This window comes from Neoarius graeffei, chromosome 1, assembly GCF_027579695.1.
Source record: "Neoarius graeffei isolate fNeoGra1 chromosome 1, fNeoGra1.pri, whole genome shotgun sequence".
In the NCBI taxonomy this organism is placed as follows: Eukaryota; Metazoa; Chordata; class Actinopteri; order Siluriformes; family Ariidae; genus Neoarius; species Neoarius graeffei.
This window is the reverse complement of record NC_083569.1, coordinates 108,952,604-108,970,815: the sequence shown is the minus strand read 5'-3', so window position 1 is coordinate 108,970,815 and position 18,212 is coordinate 108,952,604. Positions and strand designations below refer to the sequence as shown.

General features: G+C 43.5%; 1 protein-coding gene across 1 annotated transcript in view; it reads left to right on the top strand.

The window, feature by feature from the left end:
• Window positions 1-15,898, top strand: part of LOC132881601 (zinc finger protein 431-like) — a 64,133-nt gene extending 48,235 nt beyond the window's left edge. Inside the window, exon 3 of the mRNA XM_060914257.1 lies at window positions 8,899-15,898. Coding sequence (XP_060770240.1) covers window positions 8,899-10,584 — 1,686 coding nt within the window. The 3' untranslated portion in view covers window positions 10,585-15,898. The remainder of the gene's footprint in view (window positions 1-8,898) is intronic.
• Window positions 15,899-18,212: the final 2,314 nt, after the last annotated feature.

Sequence of the window (18,212 nt, the reverse complement as noted above, 5' to 3'; positions counted from 1 at the left end):
CAAGTCCTGAGGGGTCATCCAGATCTCTATGGAGACAGGATAGGAAAGACCCATGTAGGGGAGAAGTGCCGGCATCCTTGATGCCTCTCAAGGTTTCAATTGTGATGGGAACCTAAAATGAGTGTTGGCATTAACTTGTTTCACTAATTTCCTGTCCGCTCTCATGGATTTCAACTCGTGAGAGCGGACAGGAAAGCCAAGGAGAGCGGTAAGAGGAAAGGAGGGGGTATAGCGATGTTTGTTTGTGAATGACAGATGGTGTAACCCGGGGCACATCAGGATAAAGGAGCAGTATTGCAGTAAAAACATTGAACTGCTATCGGTTAGCATTTGGCCATATTACCTCCCGAGGGAATTCTCGCACGTTATCGCGATAACTGTGTGCATCCCCCCCAGCGGCCGATGCTGCTGCAGCCTGTGAGCTCTTACACACTACAGTGTCAAAGCTTCAGACATCGCACCCCTAGTCCCTGCTACTAATCTCCGGGGACTTCAATCATGCTTCCCTGTCCTCCACTCTCCCAACCTTCACTCAGTATGTGAAATGCCACACCAGAGACAAGAGAACTTTGGATTTAATGTATGTGAACACCAAGGACGCATGTAGTTCATCACCCCAACCCCTGCTGGGCTGTTCTGACCACAATCTGGTTCACGTGTCCCCTACGTACATACCTATGGTGAATAAACAACCACTCACCAAGAGGTATGTAGGTCTGAGGAGACCAGTATGGCACTGAGGGACTGCTTTGACACCACGGACTGGGATGTGTTGTGTGAACCTCACGGGGATGACATTGATAGCCTGACAACCTGCATCACGGATTACATTAATTTCTGTGTTGAAAACACTGTGCCAGTCAGGAAGGTACGGTGTTTTCCCAACAATAAACCCTGGGTGACCTCTGAACTAAAAGCCCTATTAAACAAGAAGAGGGTTTTTAAATCTGGCAACAAGGAGGAGATGAGGAGAGTGCAGAGGGAGGTGAAGAGGGGGATAAGGAGAGGCAAGGACAGCTACAGGAGGAAGCTGGAGGAGCACCTCAAGGGGAGCAACACCGGAGAGGTATGGAGAGGCCTGAAAACCATCTCTGGCCACACAAAGGACAGTGGGAGGGGCCCTGTATCTGGGGGCCAAAACTGGGCAAATGAGTTGAATCTCTTTTTTTCAACAGATTTGACTGTGCCACCCCACCCTCCCCCACTCACCATAGTCCTGACCGGTCTGTAATATCACTCCACCCCCCCCACCCCCCATAATACCTCTGACACCAACAGCTCCCTCCTCACACCACGTCACCCCCCTCCGATCCCTGCCAGACCAAGCCACACACTCCACCCCCGACCTCACTCTACAGGACTCACACCTCGGCTACAACCCTTGCCTCTCCGTAACAGCTGATCAGGTGTTGAAGGAGCTGAGGAGGATCAAGACAAGGAAAGCTGCTGGCCATGATGGTATCAACTCCAGACTGCTTAAAGACTGTGCAGATCAGCTCTGTGGGATTCTTGTGTACATTTTTCAACCTGAGCCTCAGTCTGGAGAAAGTTCCACTTCTGTGGAAAACATCATGTGTGGTTCCAGTTCCCAAGACTGCGCACCCCAGGGAGCTCAACCACTTTTGGCCAATAGCTTTAACGTCTCACCTAATGAAGATCATGGAGAGGATTGTCCTCTCCCACCTCCGACACCTGGTGAACAGCGAGATGGACTCCCTGCAGTTTGCATATCGACCGGGGATTGGTGTGGATGACGCTGTCATTTACCTGCTACACCGGTCACTTTTGCACCTGGAGGGCACTGGGAGCACTGTGAGAATCATGTTCTTTGACTTCTCCAGTGCTTTCAACACAATCCAGCCATCACTGCTTAGGGGGAAGCTGGAGGGAGCTGGTGTCGACTGCTGCATGGATCATTGACTACCTCATATACTGTGGTCTGTTAGTGAGGTTCCGCGACTGTGTGTCTGATGTGGTAGTCTGCAGCACAGGGGCACCACAGGGTACAGTGCTCTCTCCTTTCCTCTTTACACTTTACACATCTGACTTCAGCTACAACACGGACAGCTGCCACCTCCAGAAGTTTTCAGATGATACAGCCATCGTTGGACATGTGTCAGAGGGGGACGATCTGGAGTACAGAGAGTTCATCACCAACTTTGTCTCCTGGTGCGAACTGAACCACCTGCGCATCAACGCCAGCAAGACAAAGGAGGTGGTGATCGATTTCAGAAGGACGGTTCCTCAAATTGCACCAGTGAACATCCAGGGTTTGGACATTGAGATCGTGGAGGAGTACAAATATCTGGGTGTTCACCTCAACAACAAACTGGACTGGACTAACAACACAGATGTCCTGTACAAGAATGGCCAAAGTCGTCTCCACCTCTTGAGAAGACTGAGGTCTTTTGGTGTGTGCAGGACACTGCTTAGGACTTTTTATGACACTGTGGTAGCATCAGTGATTTTCTACGCTGTGGTCTGCTGGGGCTATGGAAGTTCAGAGAGGGACAGGAAGAAACTTAATAAACTGGTCAGAAGGGCTGGCTCAGTCTTGGACTGTCCTCTGGACTCCATTGAGGAGGTGGGTGAGAGGAGGATGTTAGCCAAGCTGACCTCAATCATGGATAACCCCTCTCACCCCCTACATGAGGCTGTGGGGGCTTTAAGCAGCTCTTTTAGTAGTAGACTGCTACACCCATGGTGTAAGAAGGAGAGGTACCGCAGGTCATTCATACCTACTGCTGTCAGACTGTATAACACCCACAACTTGTAACGTAGCACCAATAACCTGCTTGTCATTTAATTTGCACTACTTCACCACTACTACCTCTGCCATCTCTCATCGATGCAATTATGTGCAATAATATAGGCCCTAAACTATTTTTATGCATACTTGCATATATACATAAATAATTGTGTGTGTGTGTGTGTGTGTGTGTGTGTATACAGAGTCTACCTGTAATGTGCAATTTTTCCGAGCCTCTCAGTAAGGCAATTTTTCTATACTTTTTCACGGTAGATAATGCAAATAGCCCTCTGTATTTAATCCTTTGTTTGTCTAATTTTTATTTCAGTTTTATTTGTTATCTGTTTGACATTTTCTTGCTACTGTAACATGTGAATTTCCCCGATGTGGGATGAATAAAGTGAATCTAATCTAATTAGACTACAAATATAATTGTTTAAGATGTCCCAAGTAGTATTCAACAACAGACACAACAACTATAACTATTAACTATAATATACCTGTTCCTTTATGTTCAGGAAGTTCACATTTGCTCTCTGAAAAATCTTGGACAAACGGGCAAGATGTGGCAGTACATCTGCCTGCAGGTATAATGATGCCACAAATCTGTAAGTGGCACAAAAGGTGTACAGGCCCTTGGCCACTGGGCATCGTTTCACTTGAGCTTCTTCAGCTAATGTGGCAAGCACAGCTGTGAGGTTTCGCTGCAATACTTCAATGGCCTGATGCTGAGACAGCCACCTTGTATCTTTTACTTGCTGGAAATGATAAACCAGTTATGAGTAACTAACTTAAGGTTAAGAAATTTAAATTGATGTAATTATACACATAAATTTTTTGCCTTCAACTTCAAGTCAGCTACTCCCAAAGTAATGGCAGCTGTCTTCAGTGCTGCAGTCCGGTTTGCACTGTTGTGAAAGTACAAGTACAGGTCCTGGAGGTGGTCTCGGAAAATTGCCATGTATCTGACGCCATTAGAGGCATCCCTACAGGCCAGTGCGAGCCGGTGAGCAGCACAAGCAACACCAACAATCTTGGGAAAGCTATTAGTTAGTTGTTTCACAACTCCATTTACACGCCCTGTGGTAAATAAAATAACTTCAAGTCAGCTTGTTGGTGTTGCTTGTGCTGCTCACCGGCTTGCACTGGCCTATAGGGATGCCTCTAATGGCGTCAGATACATAGCAATTTTCCGAGACCACCTCCAGGACATGTACTTTCACAACAGTGCAAACCGGACTGCAGCACTGAAGACAGCTGCTATTACTCTGGAAGTAGCTGACTTGAAAATTCACTCATGAATTCTTCAAAAAACATCATGGAAAAGAGGGGAAAAAGAATTATACCTGTCATGCCTGGTGCACCGTCTGTGCCAAGTCCATAAAGCGTTTCTGTCGGCATATTCTTTTTCAGCAGAACAGCTTTAATAGCAGATACAATTGTGTCCGCCCTTCCATCACTGACTGACACAATGTCTAGGAACTGATTTAAAAACCAATCCCTCTTTATCCAGGTATCTGAATTGAACAAAAACAACATTAGGTGGAGAACAGTAGATTAGACACGTGATTATTTCGCACACAGTTGAAAAAGTTAAAAAAAATCAAACTACATTGGTAACAGGGGGTAAAATGGCCTTTTAAACATAGTTGAAATTTTGACTGCTAAAAATTTGGGCATTATAGGCCAGACTACTTAGTATCGTGTCCTCCAAACATACTGTCACACCTGACATGCAGGTCAAGCTGGCGAGATGTGGACACATCCATGCTTTCATCAACCTCAAGGCTCATGGCCTGGGATGCCCTAATCTCTCCAATGATAGGCTCTTCGATGATTTGGGAAATAACTTCCAGCATCTCATCAATAATACGATGAGAGCGGTAATTGCTCCTGCGGTCCACCTTTAAATAAGAACATTTTAAATGCTATATTTACTTAAATTCATTCAGTCTATATACACTAAGTTAAGTTTGGAATGTTTGTAAAGGCATTTACCTTAAGCTTGTCGAAATAATCACACGCCAGAAGTCTGGCTAAACTTAGCAACTTGGGGTAGTTGGTGTGGTGAGCCATCTCATTTTTAATCAGCCAATAGAGACACTTGAATCCACCAATCACAGCCTCGTGCTCTGGAATTATCACCTGGGTCAAAGGTGGACATGATGGAGTATCCTGCATAAAGTGGAACAATTCAATTACTAACACTAGCCATTTAACTGTATGGAAAAATTTAGGGACTTTGTGGAGTTGATTACAGGCGCAAGGTCGAGACATTACCTGATGCAACTGACTGCTGGAATTTAATGCTCAGTTGGTGGTGTTCGGTACTGATGTGGTGCTCCAGGTAATCTTTCCGATAATGGAGAGCACCAACCTCCACAAAGGGTCTTTTTGTTGGACCATTTCTTACAGGTGGCCTGCGCTGCCTGCAAATACGGCAAAACATTCCTAAAAATAAAACAATAAGCATTATAACAATTCCATTTTCCTTGTCTGTTTTTTTTTTTATTTCTCCATATTATTCAGAGCTTATCAAGTTAAAACGTTCAAATATTATAAAGAAATAATATGAGAAATGTTAAGCTTACCATGTGGAGTAATGTAAAGCCAGGTTTTAAACTGGGGCAACTGCAGCCACTCTGGGTTCCATCCTGATTTTCTGTGTTTGCCAGTAACACAGAAAATGTACATAAACAACTGAAAGGAGCAGTAATTGATTCTTTCTCATGAGTTGAACTTAACTGTTTTCCCTCCCTCAGGAGAGACAGTCTCTCCTGCTGCCCCTATGGTACTTGGCCCTGCTGCCCCTGTCTATGTCTGTCCCTATATGAGAGTCTGCTTCCTCTGCCCCTGCTGTCTCTTCTACTACAGTAACTACCTGAAGAAGCTGTCTTTTCTGGTACAAAGCAATAAATTACATAATTGCAATTACTCAAATTATATATTTAAAAAGCCGATGAATACCAATTTGACATCCTGACAAAGACAGCAAGCAGTTGATGTTAGGCCTACCTCAGTCACTACCTCTTCATCCTGAGGTGAATTTCGATCCCTCTTTTTGAAATGATTCAAAATGCTCATGATCTGAATTAACAAAACAAATTTGGCATCAGTTCAATAAGGATCGGAGATTTTCTGTTACAGCTGTAGCGTCTACAATAAGGCTGACATCGTCACCTGACATTCAACGCGTTGCATTTAGGCCTACGTTAGTGGAGAAACACTCTTCGTCAGTAAATTTGAAAACGATCAAATTCGAGTCAAGAAGTTAATTTAATTAAGTAGGTAACTAACATTTACATTCCCTTAATTATGTGGCCTAATAGCTTCACCTTTAGAAGGTAGCCTATTAGAAAAGGCTAAAAATAATTGAACGTCTTCCGTCTCACCAGTAACAAATCGCGTTATGGCTACTAGCACTAATTCTCAAAAGTGGCATCGAAGTTCGCTCTCTGTTAGAATAGACTACCCTTTTAAAATGTACATGCAGACCTAGATTAGTTTATCACTGCTGTCACATCACGTCTCCATCACTTGGATAGACTACGCACATACAATGTCAAGCGGGAAGCACTTTGCCGGTGAATTTGGAAACGACCTGATCCTGGTAGGATGATAAAGTTAATTTGACGAATTAGATAACTACGTAGGGCTAACTAATATTGCCTCAAAATAGCCTACTGTTGCCTTACAGAAAAGGTAGGTTTGCCAGTACGAAATGGACAAAGTAATTTTACTGAAACAGTACACTTAACGTCATCCATCAGTGTGCTCTCCATACGCCTATACAGCACAATAGCGTAGCCTAAATGTCACCTTCTCAATCGTGTCAAAGGCTACATAAAGTTGTATAAACTTAGCTTAACATGTAGATGCAGACAGGATGTAGCTTATCAGAGTTGTCTCCTCACGCTGTCTCAGATAGGCAACGCACGCAATGTCAGGCCGGGTGCGTCGGTGTCGCCGTGCGTGTGGGTGCGGACTGAGACTATGGCGGCCCAAATTAGACTATGGCGGGGCGCCATAGTCTCGTCAATGTGTGGGAAACACTGCTCCAAAATTGATGAAAAGACGAAAACTGGTCAGGGAGGCCGTCTCACCAGTAACAAATCGCGTTAAAGGAAAAGGCAACTTTTGTAGAAAATCACCACAAATAGATAGATAAATATATAAAGTAATCGATCATGGAATTTATAGAGAAAGAACAGACCGCATAACAGTATCTTTTAACTTTTAATAATATGGGCTTGCGCTGAGCTCAGCGAAGATGCGTTCCGCCATATTGATCTACTGCGTGACGTCATGCGGCCCACCACTGAAAAGAACTCTTCAGTGTTTCATGGTAGTAAGGTAAAAAACAAGTACAATCGCTTCTTCAAAGTTTCACCAAATGGTTTTATTTATGCAACTTAAAGCTCATAATACTGTATAACTTTGGTCGAGTAAAAACACGGAGCAAAAACATGGCTGAATCCTGAATGACTCCTATTTGGATTTGTCCTACCAAGCCTACGGTTTTCCCTTTCGGGCGCTCTCGTTTTCTGTTAGAATTTGGTAAAGAAAAAAATAAATAAATATTATTTACCAGCTTACCGGGTCCATGAACATAAATCTGACAGCTGACAAGGTCGGGATATAAACGAATCGAATCCAAGCCACCCGCCGGGACTCCTAATCACAGTGATCTGCTTGTAAACACTGTTTTCATAGGCCCAGTGACGTCACAGATCAGAGGGAGGCGCATTAACGAAAGATTCTGATTGGTTTATAGTTGCCCACAATCTCAAAATGGCTGACTCCTCCAACTTCGACTCCTCTGTGTCAATTCATGATTTCAAAGTTAAAAATATTTTTTCATGTTCGATATATAATGGAAATAATTAACGGAATTGATTACGTATATGTTTTTCTCCTATTACACACCTGGTTTTGTACAAAAGTTGCCTTTTCCTTTAAGGCTACTAGCACTAATTCTCGAAAGTGGCATCGAAGTTCGCTCTCTGTTAGAATAGACTACTTTTCCCTTTTAACATGTACATGCAGACCTAGATTAGTTTATCACTGCTGTCACTTCACGTCTCCATCACTTGTAGCATAGCAATGTGTGGGAAACACTGCTCCAAAAATTGATGAAAAGACGAAAACTGGTCAGGGAGGCTGCCAAGAGGCCTACAGCAACACTGAATGAGCTGCAGGAATTTCTAGCAAGTACTGATTGTGTAATACATGTGACAATCACCCATCTGGATTATGAAGTAGGGTCAAAGAAAAACGTCCAGGCCTGGCTAAATTTTGCAAAAAAAAAAAAATCATCAACTCTCCAAAAAGCATGTGGGGAAAATGTGTTCTGGTCTGATGAAACCAAGGTTGAACTTTTTGGCCACAATTCCAAAAGTTTTGTTTGGCACAAAAACAGCACTGCACATCACCAAAAGATGCAACCAGCTTATTGTACTTTATATATATATATATATATATATATATATATATATATATATATATCTCATCTCATCTCATTATCTCTAGCCGCTTTATCCTTCTACAGGGTCGCAGGCAAGCTGGAGCCTATCCCAACTGACTACGGGCGAAAGGCGGGGTACACCCTGGACAAGTCGCCAGGTCATCACAGGGCTGACACATAGACACAGACAACCATTCACACTCACATTCACACCTACGGTCAATTTAGAGTCACCAGTTAACCTAACCTGCATGTCTTTGGACTGTGGGGGAAACCGGAGCACCCGGAGGAAACCCACGCGGACACGGGGAGAACATGCAAACTCCGCACAGAAAGGCCCTCGCTAGCCACGGGGCTCGAACCCGGACCTTCTTGCTGTGAGGCGACAGTGCTAACCACTACACCACCGTGCCGCCCTATATATATATATATATATATATATATATATATATATATATATATATATATATATATATATATATATATATATAAAATTTTTTTCCCCAACAGATTTGTTTTTCAGTTGAATTGTACACGTTATAAGTCACATTAAAGGTGGGAAAAGGTTTTTAAAATTATTATTTTTTTTTTACATCAGAAAAACCGATTTTAATGGGTTGTGTATACTTTTTATATCCACTATATGTGAGTGAAGCATCTTGAATCATTTCGTTATGTTTTGCAGGTGTACCACTGCTCAGATTGTGGGAAAAGTTTTATGAAGAGTCGCCAATTAAAATCTCACCAGTGCATCCATATCAGAGAGAAGCCGTATCACTGTGGACAGTGTGGGAAGAGTTTTACTCAGCAGAGTGCTCTCCAACAGCATGAGCGTATCCACACAGGAGAGAAGCCGTATCACTGTGGACAGTGTGGGAAGAGTTTTACTCGAAAGAGTACTCTCCAACGGCATGAGCGTATCCATACAAGAGAGAAGCCGTATCGCTGTGAACAGTGTGAGAAGAGTTTTACTTGTCCGAATACTCTCAAACTGCATGAGCGCGTCCACACAGGAGAGAAGCCGTATCACTGTGGACAGTGTGGGAAGAGTTTTACTCAGCAGCGTTCTCTCCAACTGCATGAGCGTATCCACACAGGAGAGAAGCTGTATTACTGTGGACAGTGTGGGAAGAGTTTTATTCGTCTGAGTCATTTCCAACAGCACGAGCGTATCCACACAGGAGAGAAGCCGTATCACTGTGGACAGTGTGGGAAGAGTTTTACTTCAAAGAGTGCTCTCCAACTGCATGAGCATATCCACGCAGGAGAGAGGCCGTATCGCTGTGGACAGTGTGGTAAGGGTTTTACTTGTCGGGCTTATCGCCGCCATCATGAGCGTATCCACACAGGAGAGAGGCCGTATCGCTGTGGACAGTGTGGTAAGGGTTTTACTTGTCGGGCTTATCTCCGCTATCATGAGCGTATCCACACAGGAGAGAAGCCGTATCGCTGTGGACAGTGTGGTAGGGGTTTTGCTTGTCGGGGTAATCTCCGCTATCATGAGCATATCCACACAGGAGAGAAGCTATTTTGCTGTGGACAGTGTGGGAAGAGTTTTGCTTGTCAGAGTAAGCTCCAGCGGCATGAGCGTGTCCACATAAGAGAGAAGCCATATTCCTGTGGACACTGTGGTAAGGGTTTTACTTGTCAGAGTCATCTCCGACTGCATGAGCGTGTCCACACAGGAGAGAAGCCGTATTACTGTGTACTGTGTGGGAAGAATTTTACTTATCAGAGTCTTCTCCGACTGCATGAGCGTGTCCACACAGGAGAGAAGCCGTATCACTGTGGACAGTGTGGGAAGAGTTTTGCGTGTCAGAGTGGGCTCCAACGGCATGAACGTATCCATACAGGAGAGAAGCCGTATCGCTGTGGACTGTGTGAGAAGAGTTTTACTGAGGTGAGTAATCTCCGACAGCATGAACGTATCCACACAGGAGAGAAGCCGTACCATTGTGGACAGTGTGGCAAGAGGTTTTTTTTTCAGAGTTTTCTCCAACAGCATGAGCGTGTCCACACAGGAGAGAAGCCATATCACTGTGGACAGTGTGGGAAGAGTTTTGCTTATCAGAGTAGTCTCCCACGGCATGAGCGTATCCACACAGGAGAGAAGCTGCATCATTGTGGACAGTGTGGGAAGAGTTTTACTTGTCGGCGTAATCTCCAACGACATGAACAAATCCACACAAGAGAGAAACTGCATCATTGTGGACAGTGTGGGAAGAGTTTTCGTCACCCGAGTGCCTTCTGCAGCCACCTGCAGTTCATAAAGAACAGAAGCCGTATCAGTATGGGCAATGTGGAGAGAGCTTTACTCATTCAAGGTTGTCTCGGGAACACGTGCTCGAACAATAAAACCAACAGCTCTTGACATGGGAATTTGTCACATTCAGATATACGTGTTTTTGTATTCCTTTTTTAAAAAGGCAATGGGAAATTTCGGCTAAAACTCTATGACGATCCATTATTGCAGCAGTCACATGGGTCAGTTTTTCAAGATTTGAAAGATTGTGTTTTCATGAAAGGCCTTTTAAAAAGTTTTCCAATGATGAATAGATCAAGAAATTCAACAAATACACTGGTGAGATGTGGGTATTTGAAGTAGACAGGTTTAACTTTTTTAAGAAAAGTCAGAAATGAAGAAATCTGCTTGGGCAGTTTACAAACCCAGTTCTTTAAAATTGGGACGCTGTGTGTAAAACATCAATAAATAAAACAAAATATGATTTGTCAGTCATGGAACCACTATGTTTCTTGGAAAATAGTACAAAGACAACATATCAAATGTTGAAACTGAGAAATTTTATTGCTGTTTGAAAAATACATGCTCATTTTGAATTTGTCAGCAACACTTTGAATTTGTCAGAAAAGTAGGGACAGGGCAACAAAAGACCTGAAAAAGTTGTGTAATGCTTAAAAAAACATATTTAGTTAATTGTCAACAGGTCAGTAACATGATTGGGTATAAAAAGAGCATCCCAGTGAGGTTGAGTCTCTCCAGTAAAGATGGGGAGGGGTTCCTCACTCTGGGAAAGACTGCATGGGCAAACGTTGCAACAGTTAAAGAATAATGTTCCTCAATGTAAAATTGCAAAGAATTTATGGATCACATCATCTATGGTACATAACCTCATTAAAAGATTCAGAGAATCTGGGGAAATCTCTGTATGCAAGAAACAAGGCTGAAAACCGATATTGGATGCCTGTGATTTTCAGGCCCTCAGGCGACACTGCATTAAAAGCAGACAGGTGCCTGGAGTGGAAATCACTGTAAGGGCTCAGGAACACTTCAGAAAACCATAGTCTATGAAAACAGTTCATTACTGCATCCACAAATGCAAGTTAAATCCAGATATAAACAATATCCAGAAACACGGCCACCTTCTTTGGGCCCGAGCTCTTTTACGATGGACTGAGGCAAAGTGGAAAACTGTCCCGAGGTCTGACGAATCGGAAGTAGAAATTCTTTTGAGAAATCATGGACACCATATCCTCCAGGCTAAAGAGGAGAGGGACCATCCAGTTTATCAGTGCGCAGTTCAAAAGCCAGCACCTGTGATGTTATGAGGGTGCATTAGTGCACATGACCTGGGTAGCTTGGACATCTGGGAAGGCATCATTAATGCTGAATGATCTCTACATGTTTCAGAGCAATATGGTGCCATCCAGACAAAATCTGTTTCAGGGAAGGCCAAACTGCTTTCTGCATATATTAAAACTACACTGAACAAAAATATAAACGCAGCACCTAAAGATTTTATTTATTTTGTCCATCCGATACTGATTTTTTTTTTCTGCCCACATCAAATGATAGTATAGCATACCAGTAAACATTTTTTGAAAAAAAAAAATGTCCCTCTACTCAAGTTCTGAGCAGTGCCCAGACTTGAGATAATCCATGATCCAGTCGGGTGTGACCATTGCAGACAAAAATTTCACTGAGTAATGCATGTCATGACCATCCTTTATGTGGGGCCAATAAAAGGCCACCCTAAAATGACAAAAATGTTCAAATGTCAAGATGCCACAGATGACCAGAATCAACCGGGAACGAGCCATTGGCATGCTGCAGGCTGGAATGTCCATCAGAGCTGTAGGGCGTCAATTGGGGGTGCTATTCCACGATAGTCCGCCTCCGACGACGATTTCAGCAGCATGGCACCACAGACAACATGCCACATGCAAGCAGGCCACGTGTCACCACTCCAGCACAAGACCGGCATATCTATCTGACCCACCTGCGTGATCGGTGCCGGCAGGGCTCGAAATTAACTTTTTTTCTTTGTGTCCCCCAGTGGTCCCGAATTCTGTGTTGTATTGTCCCGAATGGAAGCAATAGTGTCCCCATTTTTTTCCTCTCTGAAATAACCAGTGGTTAATATTAGATAGATAGATAGATAGATAGATAGATAGATAATTCTTTAATGACCACACTGCAAGCAGGTGGAATTTGTTTTCAGTACAGCATGGTACAGGTTCCAACATATAACAAAAACTAGGGACACAACCTAAGACAACATGAATATCATACATAGATAGACACAGACAATTCCAACATCAAACAATTTTCAGTCCATGATCAATGTTTATCTGCAAGAGTTCAAAAGTTGTATGGCAGTAGGGATAAAACTATTTTTAAAGCATGTTGTTTTGGTGGCAATTGACCTGTAGCCCCTTCCAGAGGGCAGAAGCTGAAATGCATAGTGTGCAGGGTGAGTGGGGTCTGAGACAATTTTGTGGGCTCTGCATACTGTTCTTTTGTGATGTAGTGATTCCAAGGATGGAAGGGGAGAGCCATAGCATTGCATATTATCATATGAAGTTACTATTATATTTGTAACTATGCGATTTTGAACCCTTTATATCATTTTTACAATAAGTCACGAAACACAAGTGACACATGTCCTATACATCATCTACTTCAAAATTAGTTATTGCATTTTCAGTTTATTAAACTTTGGCGATCTCACTGTATGAATAGATACCCGTTTATTTAAAGGGGCCAACTAGCTCATTCAGAAAATGTTTTAACTCACTACATCTGCAGCACACTTTAGTTGAAAATAAGACCCCTTTTATGTTCATTTCATCTACTTATACCTTGAATATCTGTTGGCATATATAAGGCCAACTTATCATTTTCACCATGACCGTTATCCATTTTTATGTAATATACCTATTGCCCCATTCAGAGTTGTTTTGAAAGCCATCAGCCATACCATCAATGGATGAAATGCCCTTGAGCAAGGCACCTACCCCAACATTGCTACAGGGACTGTAACACTGTAAAAAAAAAACTGTCAAGTCACTTTGGATAAAAGTGTCATATCATATAAGTGCAAACAAAGCAATGTAATGCAAGTTTTTTATTGTAACCTTTAGTCATAGAAATCATTTACATTATTTACAGTGACTTTTCTGATTTTGCAGTCACAGCGCAGCCACGTTTATAATGGCAGTCTATGGGGCTGAGCGCCTGTCCTCTCCTCACTTTCAGCCTTCTCATGCAAAAACTCGTTTTTAACTCGCTCTAGTGACCTCAATTTTTACACTACAGACAAAAAAATTACATCACCGTGTTCAGGAGAGCCTTATGGCACTCAATGTGAAAGAATTTTGTGAATATATCCTTCCGTTTTCGTGTAAATCCCCGTTGTTTGGAGGGAGCGTTCTGAGCAATTACTGCCCTTTCTGTGTCTCTCAGCACAGCGCGTGGGTGGGGGAAGGGCTGCTTGCTCTTTCACACACATACACACACACAGGAGGGACGGGCTGCTCCCTCTCAGAGAGACACAGGCTTGTCGTCTCAAGGCAAATCATTCATTCACAGAGTGCAGCCTGAGCTTTCCATTGTCCCGGGATTGTCCCAGATATTTTAATTTTGTGTCCCGATGACATTTTTTATGGTCCCCGGGACGTCGGGACACCGTTAGTTTCGAGCGCTGGGTGCCGGACTGCAACACGGACCGCAGGTGAGACCATGGGGAGACACCATCGCAGGGTCAGCAGTCAAACTGTGAGAAACCGACTCAGAGAAGCTGGCCTCCATGCACGTAGACCTCATCGAGGATTGGACCTGACTGCTGGGCGACGACGTTCTCGTCTGGACTGGGCTCGGGCACATAGAAAATGAAAATGAATTTCTATCTGAACATTTGTATTTCATAAAATATGGACCGCTGCGTTTATATTTTTGTTCAGTGTACATAGTTCTGTACTAAGAGTCTGGGTGCTAAACTGCCCTGCCTGCAGTCCAAACCTGTCTCCTATTTAAAACATTTGGCACATGACAAAGTGTGGTGATTTTATTTGCACATATGTAGTCACAAACACACACAGCTTAAGTAATCATAAATGTATTCCGATTCATATAACCACACATGCACTTTCTTTTTATGCTGATTTATATACTCATTCAAGGCCGAGCGTGTTGATTTGCACCAAAGAATAAATTAAGTTAATTCTATTAAAAGTAATAATTGGTTTTTGAATGACCATAATTACAGTAAAATGCAGCAAAGACATTGGTCATACCGAAGGTTGTTTTCTGCTAAATAACAGGCCTATTCACAGTGTTATTCTGACTCCAGCACCTGGAGCGTTATCATATGTGGGAATGAGTTAGCTAAGACCATGTTGAATTAACCAGTTGTTCATTCTGGAGTGTTTTGCATGCTGACATAGTACATTTTATCAAGCCATTCTAAATTGGGTAGTGTTAGTGTGTGGTTTTTTTGTTTGTTTGTTTGTTTGTTTTATTATATGGTGTAACAGAGGGGCGGCACGGTGGTGTAGTGGTTAGCGCTGTCGCCTCACAGCAAGAAGGTCCTGGGTTCGAGCCCTGTGGCCAGCGAGGGCTTTTCTGTGCGGAGTTTGCATGTTCTCCCCGTGTCTGCGTGGGTTTCCTCTGGGTGCTCCGGTTTCCCCCACAGTCCAAAGACATGCAGGTTAGGTTAACTGGTGACTCTAAATTGACCGTAGGTGTGAATGTGAGTGTGAATGGTTGTCTGTGTGTCAGCCCTGTGATGACCTGGCGACTTGTCCAGGGTGTACCCCGCCTTTCGCCCGTAGTCAGCTGGGATAGGCTCCAGCTTGCCTGCGACCCTGTAGAACAGGATAAAGCGGCTAGAGATAATGAGATGAGATGGTGTAACAGACTGATCAAGGCCACGAGTGGCTTGTTTGCTCACACCTGCAGCCTGTATTAGCCTTAAACTTGATTTGACCCCAGTCATTTTGAATCATGTACGCTCTGAATGCTGTTGTTTTTGCCCGACCCCATCTTATCATACGTTTTGACTCTTACTGAATTGACCATTCATACTGGAAAATTTGGCTCAGTTGATAGAAAATATGAGAAGCGTGAGACGTATTGCCCAGTAGAAAATGCTGAAGTGGTATAACGCGACATGTTAACCAATGAAATTATTTGTTTAAACTTTTTTTCCCTTTGAGACAGTATAAAATGAAAACTTGGTAATTTTGAGACTGTTCACTCTGCAGACCGAACACAGCTTTTATTTGATTTAATAAAAGTCTAAAACTTTCTGCAATCTCTTGGACTTGGAGTCATTTTTGCTTGGAGAGTTTCCACGACGGCGGCACGGTGGTGTAGTGGTTAGCGCTGTCGCCTCACAGCAAGAAGGTCCTGGGTTCGAGCCCCGGGGCCGGCGAGGGCCTTTCTGTGTGGAGTTTGCATGTTCTCCCCGTGTCCGCGTGGGTTTCCTCCGGGTGCTCCGGTTTCCCCCACAGTCCAAAGACATGCAGGTTAGGTTAACTGGTGACTCTAAATTGACCGTAGGTGTGAATGTGAGTGTGAATGGTTGTCTGTGTCTATGTGTCAGCCCTGTGATGACCTGGCGACTTGTCCAGGGTGTACCCCGCCTTTCGCCCGTAGTCAGCTGGGATAGGCTCCAGCTTGCCTGCGACCCTGTAGAAGGATAAAGCGGCTAGAGATAATGAGATGAGATGAGTTTCCACGACAGAAGTGCAAAATACAACGAAGGAGATCCCGAACTGTTGAGTAACAAACTGGAAATCAGGCAAGGATGGGACAACATTTCTCTTTCAAAACTACAGCAATTGGTATCCTCAGTTCCCAAACGTTTGCAGACTGTTGTTAAAAGTCGAGATGATGCAACATTGTGGTAAACATGCCTCGTACCAAATTTTTTGAAATGTGTTGCTGACATCAAATTTATAATGAGCATATATTTTTCCAAAAAAAAAGAAATTTCTCAGTTTCAACATTTGATATGTTGTCTTTCCACGATTTTCAATGAAATATAGGTATAGGGTTTCCAAGGTTTGCAAATTGTTGTATTCTGTGTGTTTTTATTTGCGTTTTGCACAGTGTCCCAAAATTAGTGGTGTAGTGGTTGGCACTCTTGCCCCACAGCAAGAAGTTTTTTTTTTTTTTTTAAAGCATGACACAAGGGGGAAACCTTGTGTCCTCCATGTATTTCAGTCTCTCTGCTATGGCTATACCCATGACCATGCCCATGTATGCAGCTTCACCCACGTCCTCGCCAGCACTTGCGACCTCAACTCTGTCCTTCCTCTCCTTTGTCTCCCTTCATCTTCTACCCCATCTGGAGGCAGCACATCTGGTTTCGGGCACATTATGTGCTTGTAGGGCTCGGAAGCAAAGGCTTGGATGTGTTTGTAGAGATACTGTTGCTTAGGTAGCAGAAGTCCAGGTGAGGGAACTGTGACTGGATGACCACCTGGATGATTTCTTTACGTACTGTAAGAAATGGTGTTTTCATCCAATGAGCCCCTTGCCCTTCAAAGAGAAAGGGAACTCGTCACAGAGGCAGAAAGAGCAAGCAGAAGTATGAGAGACAGAAGAGGAACTACTGCTGTAAGATTACTCTTTTGAAGGCAGAGATAGCCCAGCTGAGAGGAAGCCTCCAAAAGGGGTGGCTATGGCAGCAGCTTGACCATATCCTGAAGTCACTGCAGGAAATCCAATTGCATCGGAGTGAGTGCAGAACTACACACAATCTACGAAGAAGTGTGCATTTGTATTTTGTGGTGATTTTATGTATATGTAACCACACATACATACATACCTTGATGTAATTGCATCTATAGTGATTTATGTTGATTGTATTTTGATTTCAAGCCAATTATTTTGATTTTCAGTTGAGAGTAAATGAGGTCAATTCTACTTCAAAAGAAATTAAAAACAGACTTGTTAAAACGTTCTTATGGGAGGGAAGATGGCATTGTAAACAGCATCGCTGTAAGTGAGCTCTGGTGGCTTTTATCAGTTTGTGTACATTTCCCATGTCTGTGCTGTAAAAGTGCAGCATTTTGAACAGGAGATAGCTTAACATGAGCCTGGACAGTTATTTTCTGAAAACTCCAGACATGCCCACAAAACCGAAAAGATCTTCAAAGAAACCTTCCTTCCAGTATTGATGATGGTGGCGAGCTCGATGCGAGCACAGAGCTACCCAGTGTTGCTAATTTAGGTGCTATGGAGCCAGGTATTATTCAGGCTTTGGATCGGATAATGGATAACCTCACTCAAGTCATCGACACCAAAGTTGCCACGGTCTAGAGGCTATTAAAGAGCAGACCTCACAGCTACAAGCAGTTGCCGCTCAGCTTGAAGAAGCCAAGAAACATATTGCTGAGGTAGAGGCACCGGCTACAGCCTCTGAGGCTAAGATAACATCTCTTGAGCAACAAATGCACGACATGCAAGAGCACATCAATGATCTCAACAACCAGGGTCGCAGATGTAATATACATGTAGTTGGCTTACCTGAGGGCTCCGAAGTCTCTGATCCATTGAAATTCTTTGAAAGGTGGATTCCTGATTTCTTCCAAATGAGCACAAAAGCAGGCAGTTTGAACCTTTCCCGGACTCATCGGTCTTTAGCACCAAAACTCAGCCCTAATCAATGTCCCAGACCATTGATGAAGTTCCACAACTTTTGGGGCAAGCAACGAGTAATGGAGGCGGCATGTCAGATGGGATCTTCTCAC